Source organism: Thunnus albacares, chromosome 24 (assembly GCF_914725855.1).
Source record: "Thunnus albacares chromosome 24, fThuAlb1.1, whole genome shotgun sequence".
NCBI classification, from domain to species: Eukaryota; Metazoa; Chordata; class Actinopteri; order Scombriformes; family Scombridae; genus Thunnus; species Thunnus albacares.
This window is the reverse complement of record NC_058129.1, coordinates 10,394,690-10,419,061: the sequence shown is the minus strand read 5'-3', so window position 1 is coordinate 10,419,061 and position 24,372 is coordinate 10,394,690. Positions and strand designations below refer to the sequence as shown.

Here is a 24,372-nt window from a genome sequence, read left to right as displayed (position 1 = left end):
AATTTAAAAAAGGTATCTGACTGTGTTTATACTTTTCTTAGACTTTTAAAGACACACACACACACACAGAAGAAGAAACAGATCGAAACACCCGTTACATTTGCAAATCCAAACCTTTAATTGTGGTAAAATCAGAATAGATGCACAGTATTTTTTTTTTTCTTCGTGCAGTGCTCCTCTTCGTGCACAACTGCTAAACTAATACATAAAGCAAATACTAACTACCAGGCCGGTGCTGCTGTCTGCTGTGAGTCCACATCGAGGAGTCTGGCCAGTCAGTAATGGCAACAACACCGGGCTCCGTTCAGTTTCAATTCAGTCACTAAACAGTGAGAACAATCAGTCCTAATGACTACACACATTTGTTTTGGGGTCACCTTCTATTTAAATTGAAAGTGAAATAAAGCCGCAAAGTGTCGTTTGGTGTCCACACTTTATCTCAGTCTACCTGTTGTAATATTTTGCTGCCCAGAGTGCCTTTTGTCAACAACTAAAGACTGTTTGTTGCAAACATTTGTGCATACAAAAGGCTGCAAAGTGTGATCATTTATATCTCTGATCTGTCATTGATTATGGGTTTGCTGTGGCTGCATTGCATTCTGGTATATTGAGGCTATGGTGGTTGAGAAGTGGATAATTTTGCCTCACTTACAGTGGAGTTATCTGTTTAACAGCAGAGTGTCTGAGCTAAGTGGACCAACAGTAAAAATTACATTTCTTACAGCTGCTTTATAATATTCTTCTCATGCAAGAAGCAGATGAAAACTCGTACGGATCATCTGCAAGTTGCAAAAAGACCCTGATGACATGAGAGTGATGTTTTTTTTAATTTTTTTTTTTATTGCAAACATTTCTGCATTTCTGATTGGCCAGAGGCTCCCGACCGTGCGAGCATCAACACACCGACGCCTGAAAATATGCAAATCACAACAACATAGCAATAGAACCACAGTTAATTCTGTGTTATGAAGACTTTAAAGATCGCCACTTGCCAGACATTCACACAAAGGGTATTAACGGGAAGGAAAAGTGTAAAGACTCAAATGAAAAGAAAAAAAAAAACTGACTTGGAGAGAATCTGGACACTTGTTTTTTGTACTGCATGTTTTTTTTTTTTACAAAACGGTCTTTGATCGTAACATTTTGTTAATTGTTTTTAATCCAAACCTTGGCATATTTGGTGGTGTTTTCTCAAATTTTGTTTGCCAATTAAAAATGGCTGTTTATGGTTTGATTATCATTATTGGCATTTGGAACCTGTCGCACAAACAGGTTAATGGATCTGAAACTGAGTCCAATGTGACTTTCAAGGTAACCTGTGTGGGGTGTTTCTCTTGATATGTCACAGTCACGTTGACTGCAATACAACTGTCAGTGCTTCTCTCTTCATGTGACACCAAGTGCACATCTTCACTCGCTTGAATTACGGACAGAAATGGACTGGGGCCCCCTTGTGGCCACCAGACCTGTTTGCTGTTCAATTTTCTCATATTTTGCATCAAAAACGAACGATTTTATGACAACCAAAAAATAAATAAGAGCTGGGAGCAACTTTTAAACTAATTATTTCCACTTAAATAATTAGAACTAAAGGAAAAAGAAAACAATGCAATTTTTTCTGCAGCAAAAAAGTTCAACACCTGTTTACTATCAGTTGGGCGATATGACACTTTATATCATGAGACAATAAATATTTGTCAACCATCTGAGATTTTGCCATACCGTTCTCAACAAGCAGGACTGCTTTATGGTAAAATTGGATTTACAGGATTGTTGCATTAATATGATGAAGTACCTTAACTTTTTTTTTTAGTTATTTAATCCACTGGATTAGACAAAAACAGACATTCCCAAGTGCTTATTTAGTCTGTAAATGGTTTCTTCATTGAATTTCAAGGAGCTTTACTATAATCCCGATATATCATTTCCAAAATACATAGTTATGTATACTTGGACAGAAGATATTGAAGGTGTGTGATATCAAGACTAACAGTCCCAGTGGCATTGTTAACATGCTAATGATGAGTGCTTTATGTTTACCATTGTCACCGTCTTAGTTTAGCCTGTTAGCATTTGCTTATTAGTACTAAACAGAGTACAGTAAAGTGTTCAGAGAGGTATGTAGGGGCTAATTTTGGGGGGAAAACTGGTGTAAACGCTGGTTGTTCTGGGGGCGGGGGATGTTTCAGCAAAAAAAGGTTCTGTTTCAACACAAGAGGATGTGCACACAGCATGGGTTGCTTTTTATTGGCCTTAAAACGAGAACTGGGCTATTGAGATTTTTTGACAAGCATGATTTGATGCACGTTTTGGCACCACTGACAGTTTTGTTGAGTTTTTTTTCCTATTTTTTAATGTTATTACAGCTTGTTACAGTGACATATTCAAGAGAAACCCCTACCTGTTGCATCTTTAACATTAAAAAGCTCACACTACCCCAGAAAAATAGAAATTTTCACTCATACCAATGACATTCAACATTCAAGAGCCAGTGTTTTTGTTTACTGTCTTTTGGTCAAGTCACTCTTTAAAATATCAACTTTTTGTATTAGGCTTATAAAAATAAATATTTCTCAAAAATGCTTGATAAATTACACAAACTAGCAGCGAAAGTAGACTCGAGAACTCTGTGTGCAAACAGCTGAATCCTACGGTTGCTGTTAACTACAACTCCACCTGGTCCCCCCCCCAAAAAAACAAGAACAAAAAGAAAAAAAAGGTTTCGTATCTGGAAGAACCTTTCCATACAACAAACACACACACACACACACACACACTGGAGACATCTTTCTTTTTGACACCTGGCTGCACTAAACTGCAAACACTCACTCACTCACACACACCTCTCAGAGGTTTTGAAGGACCTGTGCTACAGAAGACATTTTTAAACTAAGTAACTGAAGTATTTTCTGTAAAACTCGGTGGGATTTTTAGTCTTTCTACAAACACAAGGGCCTGCAGGCCGCAGCAATGGGAGCTTAGCACCATTAATTGTTCACTGACAATTGAAGCACTCCTGCTGGTGAGTTAGTTACCGTAGAGACGCAGAATCATTTGCCATGGTGACACTGTCGGTGTCTGTTGCCATGGTAATGCTGTACAAAGTGTAACCAACTTCACTATCAGCTCTATTAGGACTGGGTATCAACTCTTGAATTTAAGGCATCAAAAGGTACTGAAAATACTTTAAAAAAAAAAAAAAACTAAAGTGCTAGATTTTTAAATGAGAACAAACCAATGTTACATTTAAACTAATTGTAACTATAGAGGGTATGTGTGAGGGTGTGTCCTTATTCACGTGATACGACCCCCTCATCACTGAGTGACAAAAACAGACCCGCTATGGCTTCAATGACTGACAAGACAAAGAATCTACAGCCACGCTAGCAGCTCTGTGAGCAAATTTCATGGCAATTCATCCGACTGTCGAGATATTTCAGCCTGGACCGTCTGACTGATATTGCCATCCTGACGCTAGTGTGGATAAAAGCAAAAGCTCCAGTGATCTGTTTGACAAAAGGCAGTTAAGATGTGGAATTTACTCAAAAAATTCAACATTAATTACACAAAATGGCAACTACACTTCCAAGTTTCAGCACCAACCCAACACTCATCTCTTCTTTTTAGCCGTCGTCGGTCTAAAGAAACTTCTTCCTGAATCCTTTCTGATTCTTTTTCTGCGACTGATTACACAACAGCTCTTAAACATTGAAGCAGTGTCTTCACTGTATTTCTTTGTTGGCTACTCTCAACGTTTTGTGTGCCATGGCGACGTCCACATACGGTGATGTCACGTACATACCCTCTATTGCATAATGCCTTTACCTTCATCCAGATAAAGCTATTCAAAAAAGAAATCATCTATATAATATTTTGAATTTTACATCTCTATTAAAAAAATACCCAGCCCTAACCCATATGTTTCAGTCTTTAATGATTCGGTCATTTCAAGGCACCGTGCACATGTCAGAATTTGGGCTAATTTTGTGCCAGTTTGTGCCCTAATCCACACTGAGCACAGACTGCGGACAGAGAACGACCCTAACAAAACTCATGCAGACAATCTTGGTGACGGCAAAGTAAGAGGAAGCCACAAGTAATCGATCTCTATTGCACTTTGTGGGGCATTTTGTCAAAGTGAGGTGGGGGTTTGGGGCACTCCAACACAGTTCAATGGTAATTACAGCTGACAGGCATATTCTGTCTGCTCTAGAAAACGACCTAAATACATTGCATATTTATGTGCACACTCTGAACAACACTACTTGACAAGATTGCTCTATAAACAAGATGTACAGATTAAGTGAGGTAAACTGAAGTTTTTCCTTCCATGACGCCCTGCTCAGACGTTCCTTCTTTTATTCACAGATATTTTATCTGCCCCCTAGTGGCTGTTAGAAGGCACAGCATCGACTACACACTGAACCAGATTCATTCAAGTGATTTGTATCTCCATCTTAAAGGTATGCCTTTGGATTCAGGCTGCAAAAACAGCATTTTAGCATGCTTAATATGTTTATTAAAAAAACACAAGAGACTGCACTAGCTGCATACTAAGTTTGTGGTTGGCAATAGCCATGGATTCAAGTAAGAAACGCTATCCCACGATATCTCCTCTCTGCCAAATTTCATCAACTGCTCAACTGTAATGAGCTCCAAAACTCAACAATTTGGATGCCATTGGAGTGCTATAATGAAATCAGAAAGTGTATCCTGAACTGTAAGGTGATGAGCTTCAGTTTGACATTTATCTGCCTGTGCAGATCTGAATGCAAGTTGGATGTACATGTTTCAAATGTGACAGCTATCAAATAACTACCAATAAGACAGCGAGTTAAGATGATTCTACATGTTAAGGTGTCCCATAAATCTAAAAAAGTTCAACTTAAATCCTTCAGAGTTCTGTTGATGAAACAAGTTTTAAACTAGTCCTTCAATAATTTGATTGTCATTTGCAATTTTATCTTCTACTTATTGTCCTGTTGCTGATTTCTATCGTTCCTCCAGTTATTCCCTCATAATGAACAGCAACAGTTCTTGTAACAAATCTACGGTGAGATGATTCCCACCACTGTGTTATTCATATCGTATCATATTTGATTGGTTAGCATGTGCTAAATCATCTATTGGGACACCTCAAACGCAGCTCTGGTCAACAACTTAATCACTATTTTAACTGGTGCTCATGGTGGTTTAGCCTGTATTAGGCTGCATGTTGGAGGACAATATGACGCTTAGTTCTACAAAAATGGTGAAACAACTAGACAATTGAACCAAATTTTGACAGAAGCCAAAAGAAAATGCAGACAGTAAAGTTTCAATTTTAAGGTTGCTCTGTAAGTGGCCACGAGTCTACCCTATACTAGGAATTAAATTTTTTCTAATGCTGTTTCCTATGACAATTGTCCTTGAATGTAGCATTGTCCCTTTAAAATGGCTCCTTTAAAAGGGGAGCAGGTTTAGCGAGATATAGTACATCATCAGGGATTAAAGCAAGAACAGATTTGTGAGCCTGAAAAGTTGTCCACAAGGAAATGTGTACAATGTATTGAATTCAGTATTTTATGAATTTAAAACTGCTCTATGCCTGAAATCAGGTGTGATGCCTGAGAATTTTAGCCCCTGCATCATTGAACCACTTTCTCCTACCATAAATTCTGAAGTTGCTGTCTTTGCACCAAGACAATAAGCTGCTTTTGGACATTTTTTATGTGACCTGCTTTCTGCTTGAGTCCTCTGGCATTGTACTAACTTCAAAAATGGTTTTCTTTAATGTGACACTTAAAGCCAACTAGTTTCCTGAACCAGGGAAATACATATGAAGATTGACCTGAACACGACTTCTGATCCTAAAGTAAAAATCATAGAAGAGGGGAAAAATCAGAGTGTTCTAACATAACTAAAGACTGCTGTATAATTGTATGTATTCGCTTGGCATTTTAAACTCCTTGACCAAAAAACAACAACACTTGCATATGTTTTATTGTCTTGGTCCAGCCTTGTCATTTGTCAAAGCCAGTGGGCAATTTGAGGAAATCTGCCTAGTGAGCATAAATTGGTAAAATAAATCCCCTCATTGGTTTGTGTGTGTGTGTGTGTACAAGTATTTACCATAAATACTATATCTAAAGCCGACTATCTTTCGTCAGCTGTGTTCAAATTGCCCACTGAACTAAGCTCACCAGACACTGCCTGGTCCAACGTTGAGTGATCAAATGTAATTTTCTTCACATCAAGTGTTGTTTCACTTGTAATTCACATTCTTTTTCAGTGGAGATTCTTCTCTGTTTGTATTAAGAAGAGCTGAACTATTTACATTTAATCTATATTTCAAAGTTCTTCATGTAAACAAAACAAATTAAGCCCCTGATAAGAAATTAACAATTTTCCCCACCAAACAGCAACAGAGCGTTGTTTTTTTTTTTTTTTTGGCTTATTCTGCTGCTGATCGACATTGTGGGGGATTGGACTTCAACCACTGAACGGTCCAAATGTACAGTGGAGCTCCTTTTAGAAGTTCAATCAGGGATGAAACATGGACGTCTTGGGTACAGATCAACTGCCCCTTATGGTCTGGTTTCACAGCAGGGCCAAGTAGGGCTAACCAGGGATTAGGCATCGATTACATATCCAAATTCCACTTAAGCTGTTTTGTATCTCACTGTGCTGTGCCAAGCTAGGTGTCTTTCTAACATTTCTATCTCTTAAAGTGAGACAATGCTCCCCAAAGTACAACACACATGAGCCACGTTGCATCATTTGTTTCAGTTAATGGTGAGCTGACAGTAGTAGTAGTCAAAATTTCCAATCCAGGGAACAAATGTAATCAAATCGTTGCCTTTCTGAGTATTAACGAATGCAAATACTGAGAAACAGGACTGCGGTGTACCTACAATGACGTCTGTGTGGGCAAAAGAAACGCAGTGAGGCTCGTGTTGGATATATTATTAATATTGAATAGTAAGAATAGGAATGTATAAACCTGCAATCCTGAGCAGGAGCAAAGTTGTATTTGGTTAAGAGTAAGAAAATCTTTAAAATGGACTAATGAAGAAGCACCCTGGTAGCCAAATGGTTACTGTGTTGGATGATCTCCAACACATCATCCAAGTAAGCAATGCCTTTTCCCTTCAACTGACCATAGTTACTCATAGTACTGTATGACAAGACATGGTTAAAATGTGCTGTGGAGATCCTGTGGAAGTCCCTGCTGGCCCTGCTGTGAAACGGCTGAGGCTAGATTCTTTTACTTTTATCCCTGGCCCCAACAAGATCTTAAAAGACCTAAAGAATAAACTGGAATGACTTATTTTAGAGAAGACTCTTCATGTAACTCTCCAGGATAGAGTGAGCGAGAAAATTTTGACCTCTTTTAGCCTTTTAGTTGTGTTTCCCCCCTTGAAAGAAGCTTTTGGCAAACAAGGGTTTCAATGTTTGTGGTGGAAGCGGAGCCAGTTTCCCAACCGCATGCTGACACTAAAGAGTCAGTCGAGCAGCCACAGCCACCGATTGATAACTGGTAACCGTTTAAACAGCAGTAGCCATGTAGGGGTTTTGATTTTTTACATCTAAAAATTGTTGAAGCATTTCTTTATATTTGCAATGTGGGCCACCACAACTGGATGTGGTGCAAGTGGAAGAGACGTAACTTTTGCCATTGTTTTTTGCAGTAAATATCTAATTTTGGGCACTGTCAGTTATGAAGAACATATCTACATTCATAACCATGTCTGAATGGTAAGACCGGGAGCAGCAACATTACATGGCTGCTGCTGCACAGCTGGTTCAAATTCTCTCTCAGCGGCTCTGCTGCTGACATGAAAAGACCCTACAATTAGTGACAAGATGACTTTGAGAAACCCAACTTCAAGCTCAAACCAGAGCTGTAAATGTGACGTACAGGTCACTGAGTAAGACTCGGTTTCTCAAAAGCATAAAACCACTGCTGTTATCTGTGCTTACTGGATAGTAAAGCAGAGATTGCTTTTTGCAATTAATAAGACTTCTTTTTTTTAAAATGTAATGTCAGTTTTGACCCATGTGATGTCAGTTTTGACCAATTTTAGTCACTCTGGATGAGGGTGTATTGAAAGAATCTGCAAACATGGTTTAAGTGGTATTATGCTTTTGGGAACCAGCTCATCAGAGACCAATAGACTCCAGTAGACAGATAAGGAATTGCTTTGAGTTGCCTCATCGCAGTTTTTGTTTAGGGTTTTTTTTTTGCCAAGGTTTGATTTAGTTCAAGCCTAGTTTGTTTCCTTCCAAATAGAAATAAAGAAAACATGTTTAAACCCATACATGACATTAAATACACATTTTAGTCACAGTTGGCCAATACTTGTAGCCAGTTACGTATTATGGCAATAAAAATAACGGAAATAAGAGACAATGTTCAAATTCTTAAAGGCACAGTACAGAAACAAATGATCCTCCATTATGTTTTGTTTCAAACAAAGAAAATGCTGTTTGTAGTTGTGATATCAACAACCACAAGTCCTAAGATTCAGTTTGCTAGCATCATGGTTGCTAATGGGCAACAACGTCTGCTGGCTGTCCCACTGACTGGGTTTTCACTTCTCTGTTTGACATCTTTCTCAGACCTCGGTAAATCTTCAAAGTACTTCAATGTTTAAAAAAGGTGTAAAAAAAAACAAACAAAAAACTGTAATTTCTGTGGCCTCTTTGTAGTATCTGTCATGTCAGTGAAGGAGACCTCAGCCAGTTCCCATTGTTCATTTTTTTATGCAGACATATTTTGCTCAGATTTGACCTCTTGCCCATCTCTGCACTATATTTTAGAAAAAGTTTTTGGCCAGTGATTTACAACATGGCCGTGCATTAAATACAAAGATGACATGTGAAGGTACACAGGAAAGCCTGGCTGGCTTTGGGTGAATGCAGACAAAAACACAATGAAGCCAAAACTCAAATCTTAAGTGAATAAACTGGATTTCCCCCCTGGTCTTCTACAGCGGTTTTAGAGGATTCAACACATCGTAAACCTTAGTGTCTATCCAATCTTATGCGTTAAAGGAAAACCTAAAACTTCAATTTTGTTGGTTTTTTTTCTTCAGACACTTCTCACAGAGGGAAAACAGCTCAAAATGTCCTCACTGAAACCAAACGATGCTGCTAGCTGGAAGCTAACACGTACATCTGTGGCTAGTGTTGAAAAAAAACCCAACTAAAACTGAGGAATCCCTTTATAATGTGGTCTATTGTGAGATTTACCAGGAAAAGAGGAACCAAAGAAGAAAGGATGGGGGACTCTAAAGACAGAGGAGATGGAAATGCAGATGGAAAGGACATTTTAAGGAGAAATTCAAAGATCTGAGTGCATTGGGATGGAAGGAGAGCTATATAAATGAGTATAAATAGTTTAATAGCATGCATGTGGGTTCTTGGAATTGATGGAGGGCAGGAGACAGATGGGGTGCAGACAACAGTGTGAAGAAAGGAAGGAGGATGAGTGAGAAGAAGAAGAAAGAGGGCTGAGTGGGAAGGGGGAAGGGGGTGAAGGAAACCTAGTTGCCCCACCAGTCAACTTGAGAGTGTGAGTAGTTGCCTCCATAGCCGTCGCTGTTGTAGAAGTTACCGAAACCACCTAAGAGGGAGGAAACAGAGAGGACAAAGGTTAAAAGGTAACAAAGTAAAGGTTACATTAAACACACTAATTATATCCTGAGATCTGATCCTCACCTCCTCCAAAGCCACGGTTTCCGCCATGTCCTGCCTGGTTACGACCTCCACGTCCTACAAACGCTCCAGCGTTGCCTCCGGCAGCTGTCTGGCGGTAATCACGTGCTCCAAAACCACCAGAGAACCTGGCAGTAAAATCAAATACATCATTTAAATCAAACACAAAGTGAAATTCAATGCATCCAGACAAAACATTCATGGGTTCAGACCCTGAATTAACCATTAGACCATTAATAGTGATAGAAACACATATATTTAAACAATTAAGGAGAGATGGTGTGTACCTCTTAGAGCGTCCTCTGTTGCTGCTCTTGTGCTGGTGTTCATAAGCCAGGCTCTCAAGCCATGAGGGAACCTCCTGTTTGGCCTCTACCAGGATGTCCAGCAGGTCTTTAGTAATGTTCCCATTCTTGTCATTGAAGAACGATGTGGCCAGTCCTACAGGAAACACACAGATGTAAAACCTCAGAAGACTTAACATGTTCAGATTTGCAGCTACAGTAGCAATAAATCACATTTTGTTGGGGGATGTGGCTCAAAAAGTTTAGAGTGTATCCTCAGTTTAAATCATGTAACACACATCATGGGGTATTTACAACTGAGAGACATTAGTTGTAGTCTTACCAAGGTTTCCTACTCGTCCTGTACGTCCAATACGGTGGACATACTCCTCTATGTCGCTTGGCAGGTCAAAGTTAATGACATGTTTCACATTGGAGATGTCCAGACCCCGAGCTGCTACCTGAGTGCATAAGACAAGAGCACAGAAAAAAAGTCACTCACACTGATGTGTGTTTTTAAATACTAAGAACAGCATCTTATACTTTTCTTGAGACTGTCTAACACTAATTAGTGCTGTTAATAGACTGTATGTGCAATGTATCTACCAGAATATTATTTTTACTGACCGCTGTGGCCACCAAAATGGGGCATTTTCCTGATCTGAACTGGTTTAGGGCCTCCTCTCTGTCTCTCTGGGAGCGGTCACCATGGATACTGGTGCAGGCGTAGCCTTCCCGATACAGAAAGTCCTCCAAAGCGTCAGCACCTTTCTTGGTCTCCACAAACACCAGAGTCAACGAGTCCTTACCTGGTCAAAGGAGAGAAAAGACACCAGAGGTTAATCATTAACAGTTGGTGAATAATAAAGCTGGCCGCTAAATTTATAACACCAAAAGATGATTTTAACTTTGATGAGAATAAAATAGTTGTAGGGCTACATTTTTCAGACCCTGAATATCACAAACTGAATAACTGGACAAGGAAATGCTGTTACAAGTCAGGGCAGATGGGTCACCAAAATCATTAGGAATCTTGGCAATATTAATACAGTATGTGTACAAGATTTCATGCATATGAAACTTCAACTGGCCTTCTGAAAGTATCTTGCTCTGAATCTACGAGATAAACAGACAAATGGACCAGATGGTCTTGCCGTGCTTGGGGCCCTCTGATGACATGGCAAAAAATAAGCGTCAGAGTCAGACTTCCCATTTTACTACATGTTGTGGCTCTGACTTGTAACTAAAGGATTGTGGTTCCACAGACAGAAAAGTAAACTTGATAAATAAACCACACCTGACAACCCAACTGATCAAATTTTATATTCAACAAAACACTGACGTCACTTTGTAGCTTTGTGACTCAGCATTTTGATGTGACACAATCTGAAGCTTTTTACAAGGGAGCATAAACCTGATGATATATATTAATGATGACTCTCTTTAATGTCAAAATGTAACACCTGAGTGGCGATTCACCATCTTCCTTGTTTGTTCATTCATTAATATTAAGACAAAAATGAGATAAAAAGGTACAATATATTTGCATCACTCTGACAATTTCTGAAATGTAAATCCCTCCTTATATATCAAGTCATATCAGTTACTGAACATATTGTTACAGCCCTACTTGCAGGTTGTATAAGGCTGTTTCAGTCTGTGATGTGTGATACATAAATCATAAATAACATGCACCTTAATTGATTTAAATTGTTTACGTCACATACAATAGATGTTTTTCTATGAACAGAATAGTGCAACGGGCAGCAGGGAGTACAGTATGGATAAACTTAACCAGAAAAAAAATAACTAACAGCATCAGCAGCACTGTGTCTTCAGACAATGTGACTAGAGCCAACTAATGGAAAGAGTTTGGTCATCTTGTTCTTCCTCAGCGCTCCTGCTCCATGGGCACACACTGCTATCACAGCCTGATATAAAGTGGAGGACGCTGGCCCGCACTTATATCCACTCGTTAGCTGCAGAGATTTGGCAGCGTCGTAGCACTCAGGGTACAACATGACCAGACGCTCTCCATTGAGGCTTTGTGTCTGACATGAAGACACCACAGCAACATACTGTACATAAAGATGCCACAAAAAAAAACTATTGAACTAAGAAAAAAAAACAATACATTAACAGGCGTGTTTGATTTAAGCGTAGCAGATCTGACTCATGAAATGGTACACAGAACCAAAAAAATAACAGAATCAACCAAGGATTCTCCATCCACAGAGAAGAGCATCAAACGCAGGCAAAATTATTTTAAAAATGTGGAATGACAGATACATGTTTCTTTAGTGAAGATCTTACCAGGTTTCTCTATGTTGTCTCCAGTATTGTCCTGTACCTCGCTGGGGATGACTTGGGATAAAACCACACCAAACCATCAACATGTAAGCTGTACTCAATCACCAGTACAAAGCCAACTTTGTATTTCTAATGTCCCTGATGGAACAAAGGTTTGCCTCTGTTCACAAAATTTGTTTTACTACCAAAAGAAAATTTGGTAAAGTTTGTTTTCCCAACCACAAATGTGCCACTTTAGTTAATGGAAACTGAGGGAACAGAAAATATTTGGTGAATGTTAAGGACTAAAAGTAGGCACAGGAATGACATTTCTTCTTTGCCTTCCCGAGGCCCAAAAAAAGAAAAAAAAGATAACTGGATGAAATGTCATCTAAGAGCCCTCGAGGCATATTGTTAATCCACAGGAAGACAAAAAAAAACAGAAGACTTAATCTCGGCTATCAGCATTTTCAGAAAAGCCAAAATTAGAATTGAAATCCTTTCCCATGCTACCTGGAATTAAATTTAAACCTACTTTCACTTCAGTAAAAACTGAACCTAACTAAGAAAGAAAGTAATTTTCCAAGTGTTACCAAATAGTTGACAGACAGGGGTGTTGATGGACATTACGTTGCGCTAAAGATGAGACACACAGTAATGTACTGGCTGAGATGTGAGGACGACAACATGGGAATGGCAAAAGGATTGGGAAAATAAAACTGCATGTGTATGTGTGTGTGTGTGTGTGTGTGTGCATGTGTGTGTGTGTAGTCGCTCTAAACAGATGTAGAATCATAATTTTAGGTTGCAGTTTGTGTTTTATGTGTCTTTCACCTGCACTGTTGGAACACATCTGGAGGTTATGAGTTTCTAGGGGCATCGTGTTGTTGCTGTTGGACTGTCTCACCTGTAGCGCTGAGCAGGTCCAGGAGAAAAGACCTCTTATCGCTCTCTTCCACCCACACTACTTTCTGAGTGATGTTCTCTGAGGTGGAACCAACTCTGCCTACCGCCAGGAAGATGTACTCATCCAGGAAATCCCTGGCCAGGATCTGCAGGGGAAGGAGACAATGTGCTTTTTTAGCATTACATAGGCAAAAAGATACAGCACTTTCACTTTTTTCCAATTCAAGGTCCATTGATCCTGACATGAATGCTTATAACCCCTGTTTAATGAAATGCAAGCTTTGCTTTTCTCTTTTAGTAAGACTCTTGCGGGTGGCCCTTGCATTATGGCTATTGCTAAAAAAAACAAAACAACACAAACTTGGGGGGGTTCATGGCTATCTACCTGTGGGATGTACATAAAGTAAGTTTCTAAGAAATGGCTGTCTAAAATTAAATTGTCCTGAATTGTACCGAACCTTCAAAGCTCTAATATTCAAACCCAACCCTGTGTATCTTCTTTTTACTGTTTCACACAAGATGACATTAAATTGCAATCAGGAGCAATAATGTTAATTTTGAGGACTTTCTCTCTCTTAAAATCTTACATGGTGAACAATAAACAATGAATGTTGTATGTGTAGCTTGAAATTTCTCTACAGTTAGTTGTGTCAGGCCTGCAACAGTGAAAAACCCAAAGCAGCTGTAAGTGGGAAAATACATAAGAGTTTTGGGGTTTTTTGGCGTCGCTGCTAAAATACCTGGATCTCTTTAGGAAAGGTAGCGCTGAACATCATGGTCTGTCGGATGCCTTTAGGAGGCATGGTGTCCTGTTCAACGATGCGTCTTATCTGTGGTTCAAAGCCCATGTCCAACATACGATCAGCCTCATCCAGGACAAGATAGCTGCAGCGAAGAAGACAGAGAGGAAAAGAGAGAGGTTAATCTTTATAAAATGCAATTATATTAAAAAAAAAATCTAATTCCAAAAGACCGATGATCCAATTCAATTGAATCAGTTGATGAAACAAATCAATTCACCACCAGGTTCAATTGTAGTCATTTCTATTGATCAGAACTAGTCCCTTCATCCATCACCTGCAGTTTATATCCATCCACATTTTTATCCATCACTCCCTCCTCCTGTCCATGTCTTACTTGCAGTAGTCCAGTCCAATCTTGCCCCTCTCCATCATGTCCACCAGTCTTCCAGGTGTGGCCACCAGCAGGTGGCAGCCTCTCTCCAGATCTCTGATCTGCTGGCCGATGTCCGCTCCTCCGTACACAACACAGGGACGCACTCTGGAGCGGTAGGAAAACTACAAAGAAGAAAACCACATGAAGAAGTATGTGGATACATGTTCTTCCTTATTTTAGAATTTTAAGTTAATGTCACATGTGTGTATATACCTTCCTGGCTTCATCGTATATCTGCAGTGCCAGTTCTCTGGTCGGAGCCAGTACCAGGGAGATGGGGTATTGCTTACGACGCCCATACTTTCCATTCTCCTGTGATACAAAGACAACACACCATGAAGACTGTATAACAGATGATATTCAAAATGCAGGATATTAAAGATTCACAGATGGGAGGAAGCTCATGGTTTCAGCTGGCTGGGCATCACTTTCAACTCAAATGTTTCACAGTACATGTCACCATTTATCGGTACCTACTCTTATTGACAAGTTGTGTTAAAATATTTTTCTGATAATCTTTAGCATTTATTTGTGATAAACTGGCTCTAACAGTTTAATAACTTTTGCTCTGTCCTACATATATTATATCTATGTTCAACAAATTTGGACATAGGCATGTCCCGATCAAGTATTTTACCCCCCCAATCACTGAATGAGTATCTGCTAGAGTCCTGATCCAGTATTTTTCTACTACAAAATACTACTGCACATTGCGCACGTAGCCAAAAGTGATTAATATGCTATTTAGGCACAGTATATTTAAGAACTGAAATGAGACAATAATCACAGCTTTCCTTTAGTAGTTTAGTATAATATCTGTGGGACACATTTCTGAAACAGACAAAGAAGAAGTGAATGTCGAAGTGGTTCAATCACTGACTGAAACTAACAGCTGCCGTCTATTTGTTTGTAGTACTCCACGGTTCGCTTACTAATGATGTGCATTAAGTCTCTGATAAAACATTGAATATCTTCAGTAGAGTCTGTGATCGTTCATTCCAGTAAATGCTCTGCTGATCAACTTGCCTCTGTGTCCATCTACCATCTTGTGTACAATCCACTGTTATCGCCAGTTATCTGTCAAGCTTGTTCTGTATCAAAACTTAATGAAGTGTTTGTTTTGTTGTTTGTCTGGTAACAACAGCCATATACTGTGTTTGTAACATTTCACAGTTCAATAAAAAAAAAGCCTTACTAGTTTAATATTCCCCTAGCAAGTGATCCATGTGATTTACTCTGTTTTACAGTCTTGAGTTTCTTACCTGTCCATTGGCTTTAGCTGCAGTAAGAGCTTCTCCTGGTCCCTCAGTGTAGATCTGGCTGAGAATGGGCAGCAGGAACGCTGCTGTCTTCCCAGAACCTACAGACACAAAGTCAACCTCATTTATTGTCACATAAAGTTAGAGAAGCCATAATTTCATAGCATTATCTCAAGAATCTGACATTAATTTATTTTTTTGTTCATTGAGATCATTGTGTCCTACCTGTCTGTGCACAGGCCATGAGGTCTCGCTTGGACTTGACAATAGGAATGGCATATTTCTGGACCGGGGTTGGTCTGGTGTAGCGACTCAGAGCAATGTTACCCATCACAATCTCACCCATGTCTACATCTTGGAACTATACAGAACACACAAACACACACATATATTTAAAAAGAGAGCAGTGGTATTCAAATTAAGTTATGAATATAACATTAGACACAAAATAAAAACACATATTTCAAGTTTAAGTTTCTAAAATTACATTTGAGCACATTTTTGATGACAGTAACAAATGTATATCATTCTGAGATTAAAGTGTTAAAGGTAAACAAAGTCATAGTTTTATTTTAATGATTTTGATAGAATATACACCTTAAAGAAAATGTGATGTATTGTCAAATGAAACGTTTGAGAGAAAGTAATGATGCAGCTTACACTCTCGATGTGATGAGGGCAGTTCTGTCCTGTGGCCTCAACAGGAATGTCATCGTATTTCTCAAAGTTAATCCCAGTGTTACTACCGGAGAACAACTCACTACAGAGGAGAAAAGCAGGGGAAACAAAGTGCTGGTCAGTCTGGTGTTCAGAGAAGACGTGCTATTTAACCAGTGATTTACAATTATTACACTCCTGATGATGTTTCTTTGGTTTAGGCTCAGGGTTCCCACACCTTCTTAAACATCAAATTCAAGGACTTTCCAGGCCCAATTCCCTCAAATTCAAGGACCCAACACAGCATAGTTTGAGACATGGATCAAGGTTAATTACTGGTACAACACAGAGTTTTTATAATGAGAACTAGCAGGCTTTACAGAAGCTCACAGACTATGTGGTCTCTTGCCTTCTCTAATACAGCACAGCAAAACAATATTCTATTCTGGCGCAAAATATATAAGTCAAGCACTTTCAATGACCCATGTCCATTTATGTCTGCTTTAAAAAAGTTTTGTTTTTTTTTCTCTCAAATTCACAAACTTTCAAGGATGTCAAGGACTCATGGGAGCCTGGTAGTCTTCTTTTTGGTGACCTTAAATTAAGCTCACTCACTGTTGTTGGATGTTTTGTTAAGTCAAGGATACACTGCCTATCAATGTTTCCATATTAATACTGTATATATAAATATATAAGTAAAGCCTGTGAAGTAAGACGACATATGTGTCTTTGAGTTTTGTTATTGTACAATAATTTCCATGTTTTGAGAGATAAATTACAGTTAAGTAACAAATTTTAAGCATATTTGACTGTTCTGTCATTTTCAGGAGCATGTTCCCTAAATCCAACCTGTCAATACGTCTAAATCTGTGGTACGAGAGCCAACAAAAAACACCAATCACAAATTCACACATAATGTTAATTTGACAAATCATCCATTCAGTCATGTATCGCACCTCCAGTAAAGCTGATAATTGCCTCCCTGATATTTCCTGACCTCCCTACACATATGATGAACTCTCTTCGTCTGGAGTACGCCTCTCATGACCAGTAAAAGCACAGACTCACTGTTCAAGGCGTTCGTTACGTGGCGTTGGTTTGGACCAGTCTCCGTCATCTCTAGACTCCTCCACCCAGCGGCTGTTTCCTCCTCCTCCTCCACCACCAAATCCACCGTGATCGAACCTGAACACAACACAAAGACAACGATGTTACGAGATGCTACCAAGTTTTACAAATGCACATCAAACAATTCAACACAATTTGCAGCCAATTCCCCTCACACCACCATCCTTGTTGCTTCTAGCCCCCCCTGTTGGCCTGGGGCAGGTGACATCCATGTGTCAACTATAATATACATTAAGTCATGCCACTCGCTTCTTTTTACCTGGCAGCAAAGAGCTTCACCAGGACAGCATAACACACAAGAAAGGTTAACTTTTTGCCTTCATATTTAACATGTGAATGGATTTCTTTGCCTCAAGCCGTTTCAGTACAGTGACAGGAGAACAAAAGAGAAGAATAAATAAGTAGTCATGTGGCAGCAATTATTCAGTCTGTCTATGCCTCTCATGTTCTTACCTCCCTCTGTTAGCATTGCCTCTGTCATTGAAGAACGCAGACTTTCCTCGGTTGTTGCCAAAACTGCTATAGGCGTCTTTGGCAGTGTTCCAGCCGCCTGCGTCTGACAAAAAGAGGACAGTTTCATTCATACAGAATAGTTATTAAACAGGGTGCGGAGACGACTAAAGCTGGTCTTTGGACTGAAGTAAGTTAAATGTGAAACATTCTTTATTTGATGTGTTTGGGGTCACAGCAGCCAAAAGTGTTTCAGCTTCCCTCTCTGTCTAGTTTTGGATAAACAGTATATATTTTTGCATATGTAATAAAGAAGCCTTCCCAAAGTGTCCCTTTATGTCTACACAACTCAACTTTTTCACAATAAAACACATTTTAAGAAAAGGTTAGTTGTACACAAGTTTCATTTTTCCAATTTCTGAGTTAATTTGAGCTAATTCAAACAGTGCTATATTGCATATACTATAAAATCTACATAAGAGTACCATGGATGAATGTTGATTTCACACCCAAATTTCTGCTTAAGTTGGAATCTATTTTCCTACTGAAGAAAAAAAGTATGCTGAAGTTCACAAACTGTGTCACACGTAGCTGTCTGTCTTAGTCAGTGTCACAGTCAAACCAATCATGGAACAATGACATTACTGCTTTAGGCTAGCCTGGCATCGCCAGACCAATTCGCAGAACCTCTCAGTTCATTTTCCATTTCCAAGGGGCGTTATCAACGGGCACAGACCAAAATGCCTGTGGACGTAATTGGATCGACCTACAGCCAATCAGAGTGATGGAACGTGTGGCATAGCACTGAACGGTTGTGATTAGTCGACAGGATATGTGTCTGAACGGGAGGGGGTCCAGACGCATCTGCCAGAGCAAATAAAACATGAGCTTGCAGATTAGTCTGGTTCCCAGGTTAGCTTTAGACCAGAGCAGTTTAAAATGTTTTGATAAGATGTGTGCACATAAGTTTTCTGTATGAATCTGTAAATAACTGTATGCTGAGTGGTGTATGCACAGGCATCACCATCATGAGACTAACATTAATATTAATTTCTCATTTTAGGAGCAGCTTCATTCCTAAGCACAGGGCATCTGATTAAAGAACAGACTTAGAAGAAAAGTACGTCTGGATGTGGTCGAACCAAATCCCACCTTTATTTTCGTAGCCACCGAAGCCCATTGGCTGAGCTGGGTTGATGGGGTTGAAGGCTCCGCCCCTGTTGCCGCGGTAACCACCTCCTCCGACGCCACCTCGGCCCCGTTCCATGCGAGGCGGGCCGCGGTTGAACGTGTTGCCGCCCCCCATGCGGTTGTCATGGTAGCCGTTAACAAAGTTGTTGCGCCCCCCGTCCCAGCCATCTAAAAGACAAGAGAAAAGAAGAATGATTAGACACTGAGAATTAAATGAAAGTTATCCCAGATTATTATTTATCACTTTCTTTATGTATCATTGCACTGAGGGGAGGAGGTAACAAACCAGAAAACACACTGATGACATGCTAAAGAATACTATGGAGTAACATTCATGACAACAGAGTGATGGCATGAAACTGCAGGAATCAAATATCAAAAGATTCTTGTTACAAATTAATTAAATGATATATTGGTTTTATGCCCAAGTTACAAGACAACACTAACACTTAAAAGCAGCTAAATGATCAGATCTCAGATTAGTAGAAGCTGACGGAGGAACTTACAGTTGGCTGCAGGTGCTATGGTGTAGCCACCCTGTCGACCAGCAGCAAAGGCATTTCCTGCTGGGAACGGAACAAAGTGTTTCAGTTATGGTTTTCATCAGTAATAAATGCAGTTTCTTAAAGGTACCCTGTGGCGTTTTTGACTACAAGTAGTGCTATGGAGCAACTTTTCTATGAGCGGGTGTTTTGTTTTTTTTTTGCGTCATGCACATGGGGGGGGGGGGTGAAGCCATACACATTCCTGAGTTTGTTTCACACTATTCCACTGCTCAACAATTGAAGCTGGTAAAGCGCAGAGAAACATAGCAATGCTCCAGCAAAGGCAGGGATTAAACAAGGCTGAAAGCAAGCAAATGTGGATGTAATGCACGCTTTAAAAAGATGAAATAATTGCATTTAAGTATTCACACAAGCCTCAAGGATTCACACAATGCACATTTTGGTAGTGACACTGAATCGCAACATGATGAGAGAATGAGACATTAACTTCATCCTACTCACCATTTTTGGAAGCGTCTTTGTTCCGTAAATGTGGAGGAATGTATCGCCCTGCATACAGAGCGAGACAGTGTCCAAAATCAGAGTTTTTCTTTCTTTCCTTCCGGGTCTCAGAATTATATTATATAGAATATATAATATAAAATCTAAATTAAGACACAAAGTTACCAAAACTGTCCTAATTGTGATTGATTGTGGTGACTAAAGGTTGTGAATCTTCAATATGAAAAAGCACATGAGGAAATTTAAGATGGACTGCAAACATGCATTTTCATAAGTTTATAGCCGTGTTCTGTATTAAACTAAGGATGGGGATGCACATTGAAAACTGGAGGAACAAGAACCTTGATGCCAAATAGTTGTATCACAATTAAATAAAGGACTAAATGTCACCACATTGTGACCATATTCAAGGATTTTTACAAAATTAACATTCAATGTAAATTTACAAAGTCATCATCTGGCCTCAGTGATGCTGGAATTATAAGTTTACTTCTTACAGTTAACTTTTTGTCCTCCCAGTTAATTCTCTATGAATCAGTACCTTGTTTGCCATCTTAATGACATCCCCAGTCTTATGGTATGTGTTAACTGACTAATCTATGCACATCTATTAGCAAGGTGAAATGAAAAGTTCGAACAAACTAACAAAAACATGTTGGCTGCTTACGGTTGGTGCCTCCCCCCTGCCCGTCTGCTGCGGTCAAGTCTAGGACAGCGAGCTGCAGAAACAGATAAACAGAAAAACACACAACCAATGATCATTATCAGCAGAACAAAACATCTAGCCTTATTCTTTATGATCAATTACAATCATCTTAGAGTTAAAAATTCAACTTCTTTAAAGCCAGGAGGTAAGCTTGTCATGTTTTCCCATGTAAGACCACACGCTCATGAATTAAGTCTACACACAGTGCAATATTTGTGTTAAACTCTCTATTTTCTGGGAGCAAACACAGGAAGATTGTCCAACAATATCACAAAAAATCTTTAGTGCATCTTCTCTGTATAAATTCCCCACTTTTCCACCTAAGTCAAGAATTTTTTTTCCCTCAAATCTCCATTGTTTCCATGCAGCGTGTTTTCTGGATGGATGGAAACTCACTTAATGTGAGTTGAAGCAAGAGCTGACTGAGTCATCATGACCCATAAAGTCATGTGTATAAAATGTTGGGAACACTTACAGATCCCAGATAATACAGTTTTTACGATAGCATGCCAGGTGTCATGATGTGATGTGACACCAAATCTACTGTTTACTTGAAAACTAGAGCTAATATGCTGTATTTTATGTCATCACAGTAGCTGGACAGTCCAAATATAAAGAAAGAGCACAATAGTTATGGCCTTTTTTTTTTCATTTCAGCACCAGACGACTCTGCTCTGTGGTTTGAAAAATGTCTGAACTCTTAACATGCAGAAATCCTATTATGGTGATGTCAGCAAACTGCACACAGCCACAGCTGGCCTGTGATACCTCACAATGTAGGAAAGCTAAATGATTAAAGAGGCAAAAGACTTCATGCTGGTGTGTGCAGAGTCTGCAATTCAGGACAAGAACTTCGGTTTTTATGCTTTCATTTCCCACTGGATAGAGAGGGGAAACTGAATTTGGGTCTTGGGGTGGGATGCCCTTCTACACTGCAGCAATATTAAGTGAACTAGGCTCATAAGAGGGTTTAAATTCAACATTAAGCCTTGCAGAAAGAGGACGTTTAATTTGTATACATGAGCTCAGTTCTGTGCATCTAACTCCCTCGTATACATTTTGCAAATTAGACCTTTCCAAAATATCAATGGAGAACATACAGTACTTTTCTGTTGCCATCCAACTGTCTGACCAGTCAGGCACAGCTAGATGGCTTAACCTACGTTGCTGGTGACGCAGAAGAAATGAGCATTTTTTAAAGCGGGACGCAGTCCAGACAAGCAGGAAAAAACTGTGCAAAACTGCGCATTATGTGCCAGCCAGCGGGCTAAAAATGTTAAAACGCATCATTGTTTGCGTGTTAGCCCGCTTGCTCCATCCCCGCATACCTCCATTTTATTATTGTATCAAGCTGCAAAGACAAACGCAGTGAAGAGAATAGTTGCTGGGTGCGTTTCATTTGCGCACAGGGGAGAGCCGGCGGCGTAATTCGTCATTTGGTGCCTGCGTTACTATTAACATTTTAAGAGCAGTTTCAAGTACTTAACCCACTTTACGACGAGATTCTAGATATCTTTAATTAAGCTATTTTGGACTACAGCGCTCATAGCTATGATTAAACATGAAGGAGGCAACAATCAACCGCCCGCCCCGCAGCCACTTGTGGGCATGAGAGCGTAGAATTGAAGCACACCCAACGCTAACTAGCACGATAGCATCTCGTTAGCGGTGTTTTTAAGCTAGCCGGCAAGCTAACATTTATCCCAGCCGTTATAACACTTTTCATCAACTAACCACCGCAAGACACACATGAAACTGTCGCTTCTTACCTGCTGCTCTAGACCGTGGACATTTTCGACGGCCACATGACTCATAACTATAGAATATGGAGGAAAAATGTTGTCGTTGAGAAAGGACCTCTTTGTTTGCCGGGTTTGATGTGATGTTATTCCTCCTTTCGCCGTTTCTCTGGTTACGACAGCTGACAGTTATTTCATTTGCTTAGCAGCTGCACTGTCACTTTGTAAAATGCTATTTTACGTGATGGTAGATGCCTGTAATTTATCCACAAAAGGTGGTACTTTTTCAGGGCAAACTCAGCTGATGTCGCTTTGCTCTCCAGCTGAAGCGGAGATGAAGAGAAACTAGTCAAACTCGCGTTCACAAAACGGCATAAACATCCGGTATTTTATAAAATTAAAGTCCTTTCAGGAACACGAGTCAATTTTACATTTTGATTAAAGATCCCCCAGACATGTATTAAGATGTATACATTGAATTTTTAAATAAATATGGGTAAAATGCGTATCAGCTGCACAAAAATGTCTTTAAAAAGTTGAAACATTTCAGTTTTTGTATATTCTGGGTCACATTAGGAGAGGTCATCACATTTCAGGCTAAAAGAAAAGTGTTTAGGATGTTTTTACTTCCCTCAAATGTAAAAATGACAGTATTTTAAACAACAGTTACCATTAACATAAAGAATATCAGCCCATTTCAAAATGTAATAATACAGTTACAGAGGAAAAAAATAAAGAAAAGCATAAAAAGACATTGAAAATATCGAATGAATGAATAAGAATTGGAAGAAATAAACTAAAATAGAAAATAAGTAGGTACATAGATAAGTAGAAGCCTTCACATACAGTCAGGGAGACTCCTAGTTGGATATATATTGGATCACAGAGCCCCAAGAGGGATAAAACCTGTGGGCAATGCCTGTCAGTCCAAATGTTATTTTCATTAACATCATTAGGTCTTTGAGCCAGAGGGATGCCTCAGGGGTGGTGATAGTTTCCAGTTTAATAATATTCTTCTTCTTTCCAGTAATGATGCAAATGCTAATATGTTTTTAAATGAATGTTAGATGGTTGTGGTTGATCACTGACTGGTACCCCAGTGATAGCTGTCCAACTGTTTGGTCTCAGGCCTCTCCCTGTAGCTTTGGAGAGATGTTCAAAAATACTCACCCAGCAGGTAGACAGAGAACGGCAGGACCAGAACACATGGGTCAAATGTGCTGGAATACCATGACATTTATCACAGGTCTCATCTAAGTCAGGATATAGTTTCAAGAGTTTGAATTTTGTTTAATGTATCAACTTCTTTTTGCTCTGCACATCCTGAAACTGTACTTCACTTATGTACTTCACTTATGACGTATTGTTACTACACTAAAAGACTGTGGCAAGAGGCTTCTTAGTTTATTAATGATGCATTTATGGCTGATTTTGCTAGTATGTGGTGTTTGAGTTTATAAATTACAACAATTATCTGTACCAACAAAAAAACAAAAAACCAACAAAAAAAACCCCAAAACACTATTCTCAGTTTTCCATAAAGACTGTGAGCAGCGCTTACAGACCATTAAATCTCACACTAATAAGAAGGCTGCAAACAATGAGTGTATTGTTTTCAATGTCTTTTAACTTCATTCTGTTGTTCTATTCAAATATATTTTAAAAATTGTTTATAATTATTATAAAATTATTTTATTTATTTTTCTTTGTTGTTTTTGAACTTCGCCTTCTTTGTTTGCACTTTGTTCCCAAGACTGTGCCTCATGTTCATTCATGCAGTCAATAAAGAGAAAAAACATAAATAAATTTATATTTTGCTCAATATGCACCAAATATAACTTAATATATATGTAGCTATGTGTGATATAATATATATAGCTA

General features: G+C 39.2%; 1 protein-coding gene across 14 annotated transcripts; it reads right to left on the bottom strand.

The window, feature by feature from the left end:
• Window positions 1–94: 94 nt before the first annotated feature.
• On the bottom strand, window positions 95–22,851 carry ddx3xb (DEAD-box helicase 3 X-linked b). Of its 14 annotated transcripts, none has more exons than XM_044344751.1 (20): window positions 22,522–22,851; window positions 20,693–20,765; window positions 20,047–20,094; window positions 19,546–19,605; window positions 19,001–19,207; window positions 17,852–17,948; window positions 17,339–17,455; window positions 16,274–16,373; window positions 15,839–15,974; window positions 15,617–15,714; window positions 14,568–14,666; window positions 14,316–14,476; window positions 13,919–14,063; window positions 13,180–13,324; window positions 12,297–12,347; window positions 10,611–10,792; window positions 10,327–10,444; window positions 9,987–10,140; window positions 9,703–9,827; window positions 95–9,607 (listed from the first exon to the last, which is right to left on the bottom strand). In XM_044344751.1, exons 1-20 carry the CDS (start codon window positions 22,564–22,566, stop codon window positions 9,528–9,530), a joined length of 2,241 nt encoding a protein of 746 aa, XP_044200686.1. In that variant the 5' UTR covers window positions 22,567–22,851; the 3' UTR covers window positions 95–9,527. The 14 variants fall into 14 exon arrangements, with proteins under 14 accessions (XP_044200686.1, XP_044200689.1, XP_044200684.1 ...); XM_044344754.1 differs by having other exon boundaries at window positions 20,714–20,765; XM_044344749.1 differs by having other exon boundaries at window positions 17,852–17,954; window positions 22,522–22,850.
• Between the last annotated feature and the right edge of the window lie 1,521 nt (window positions 22,852–24,372).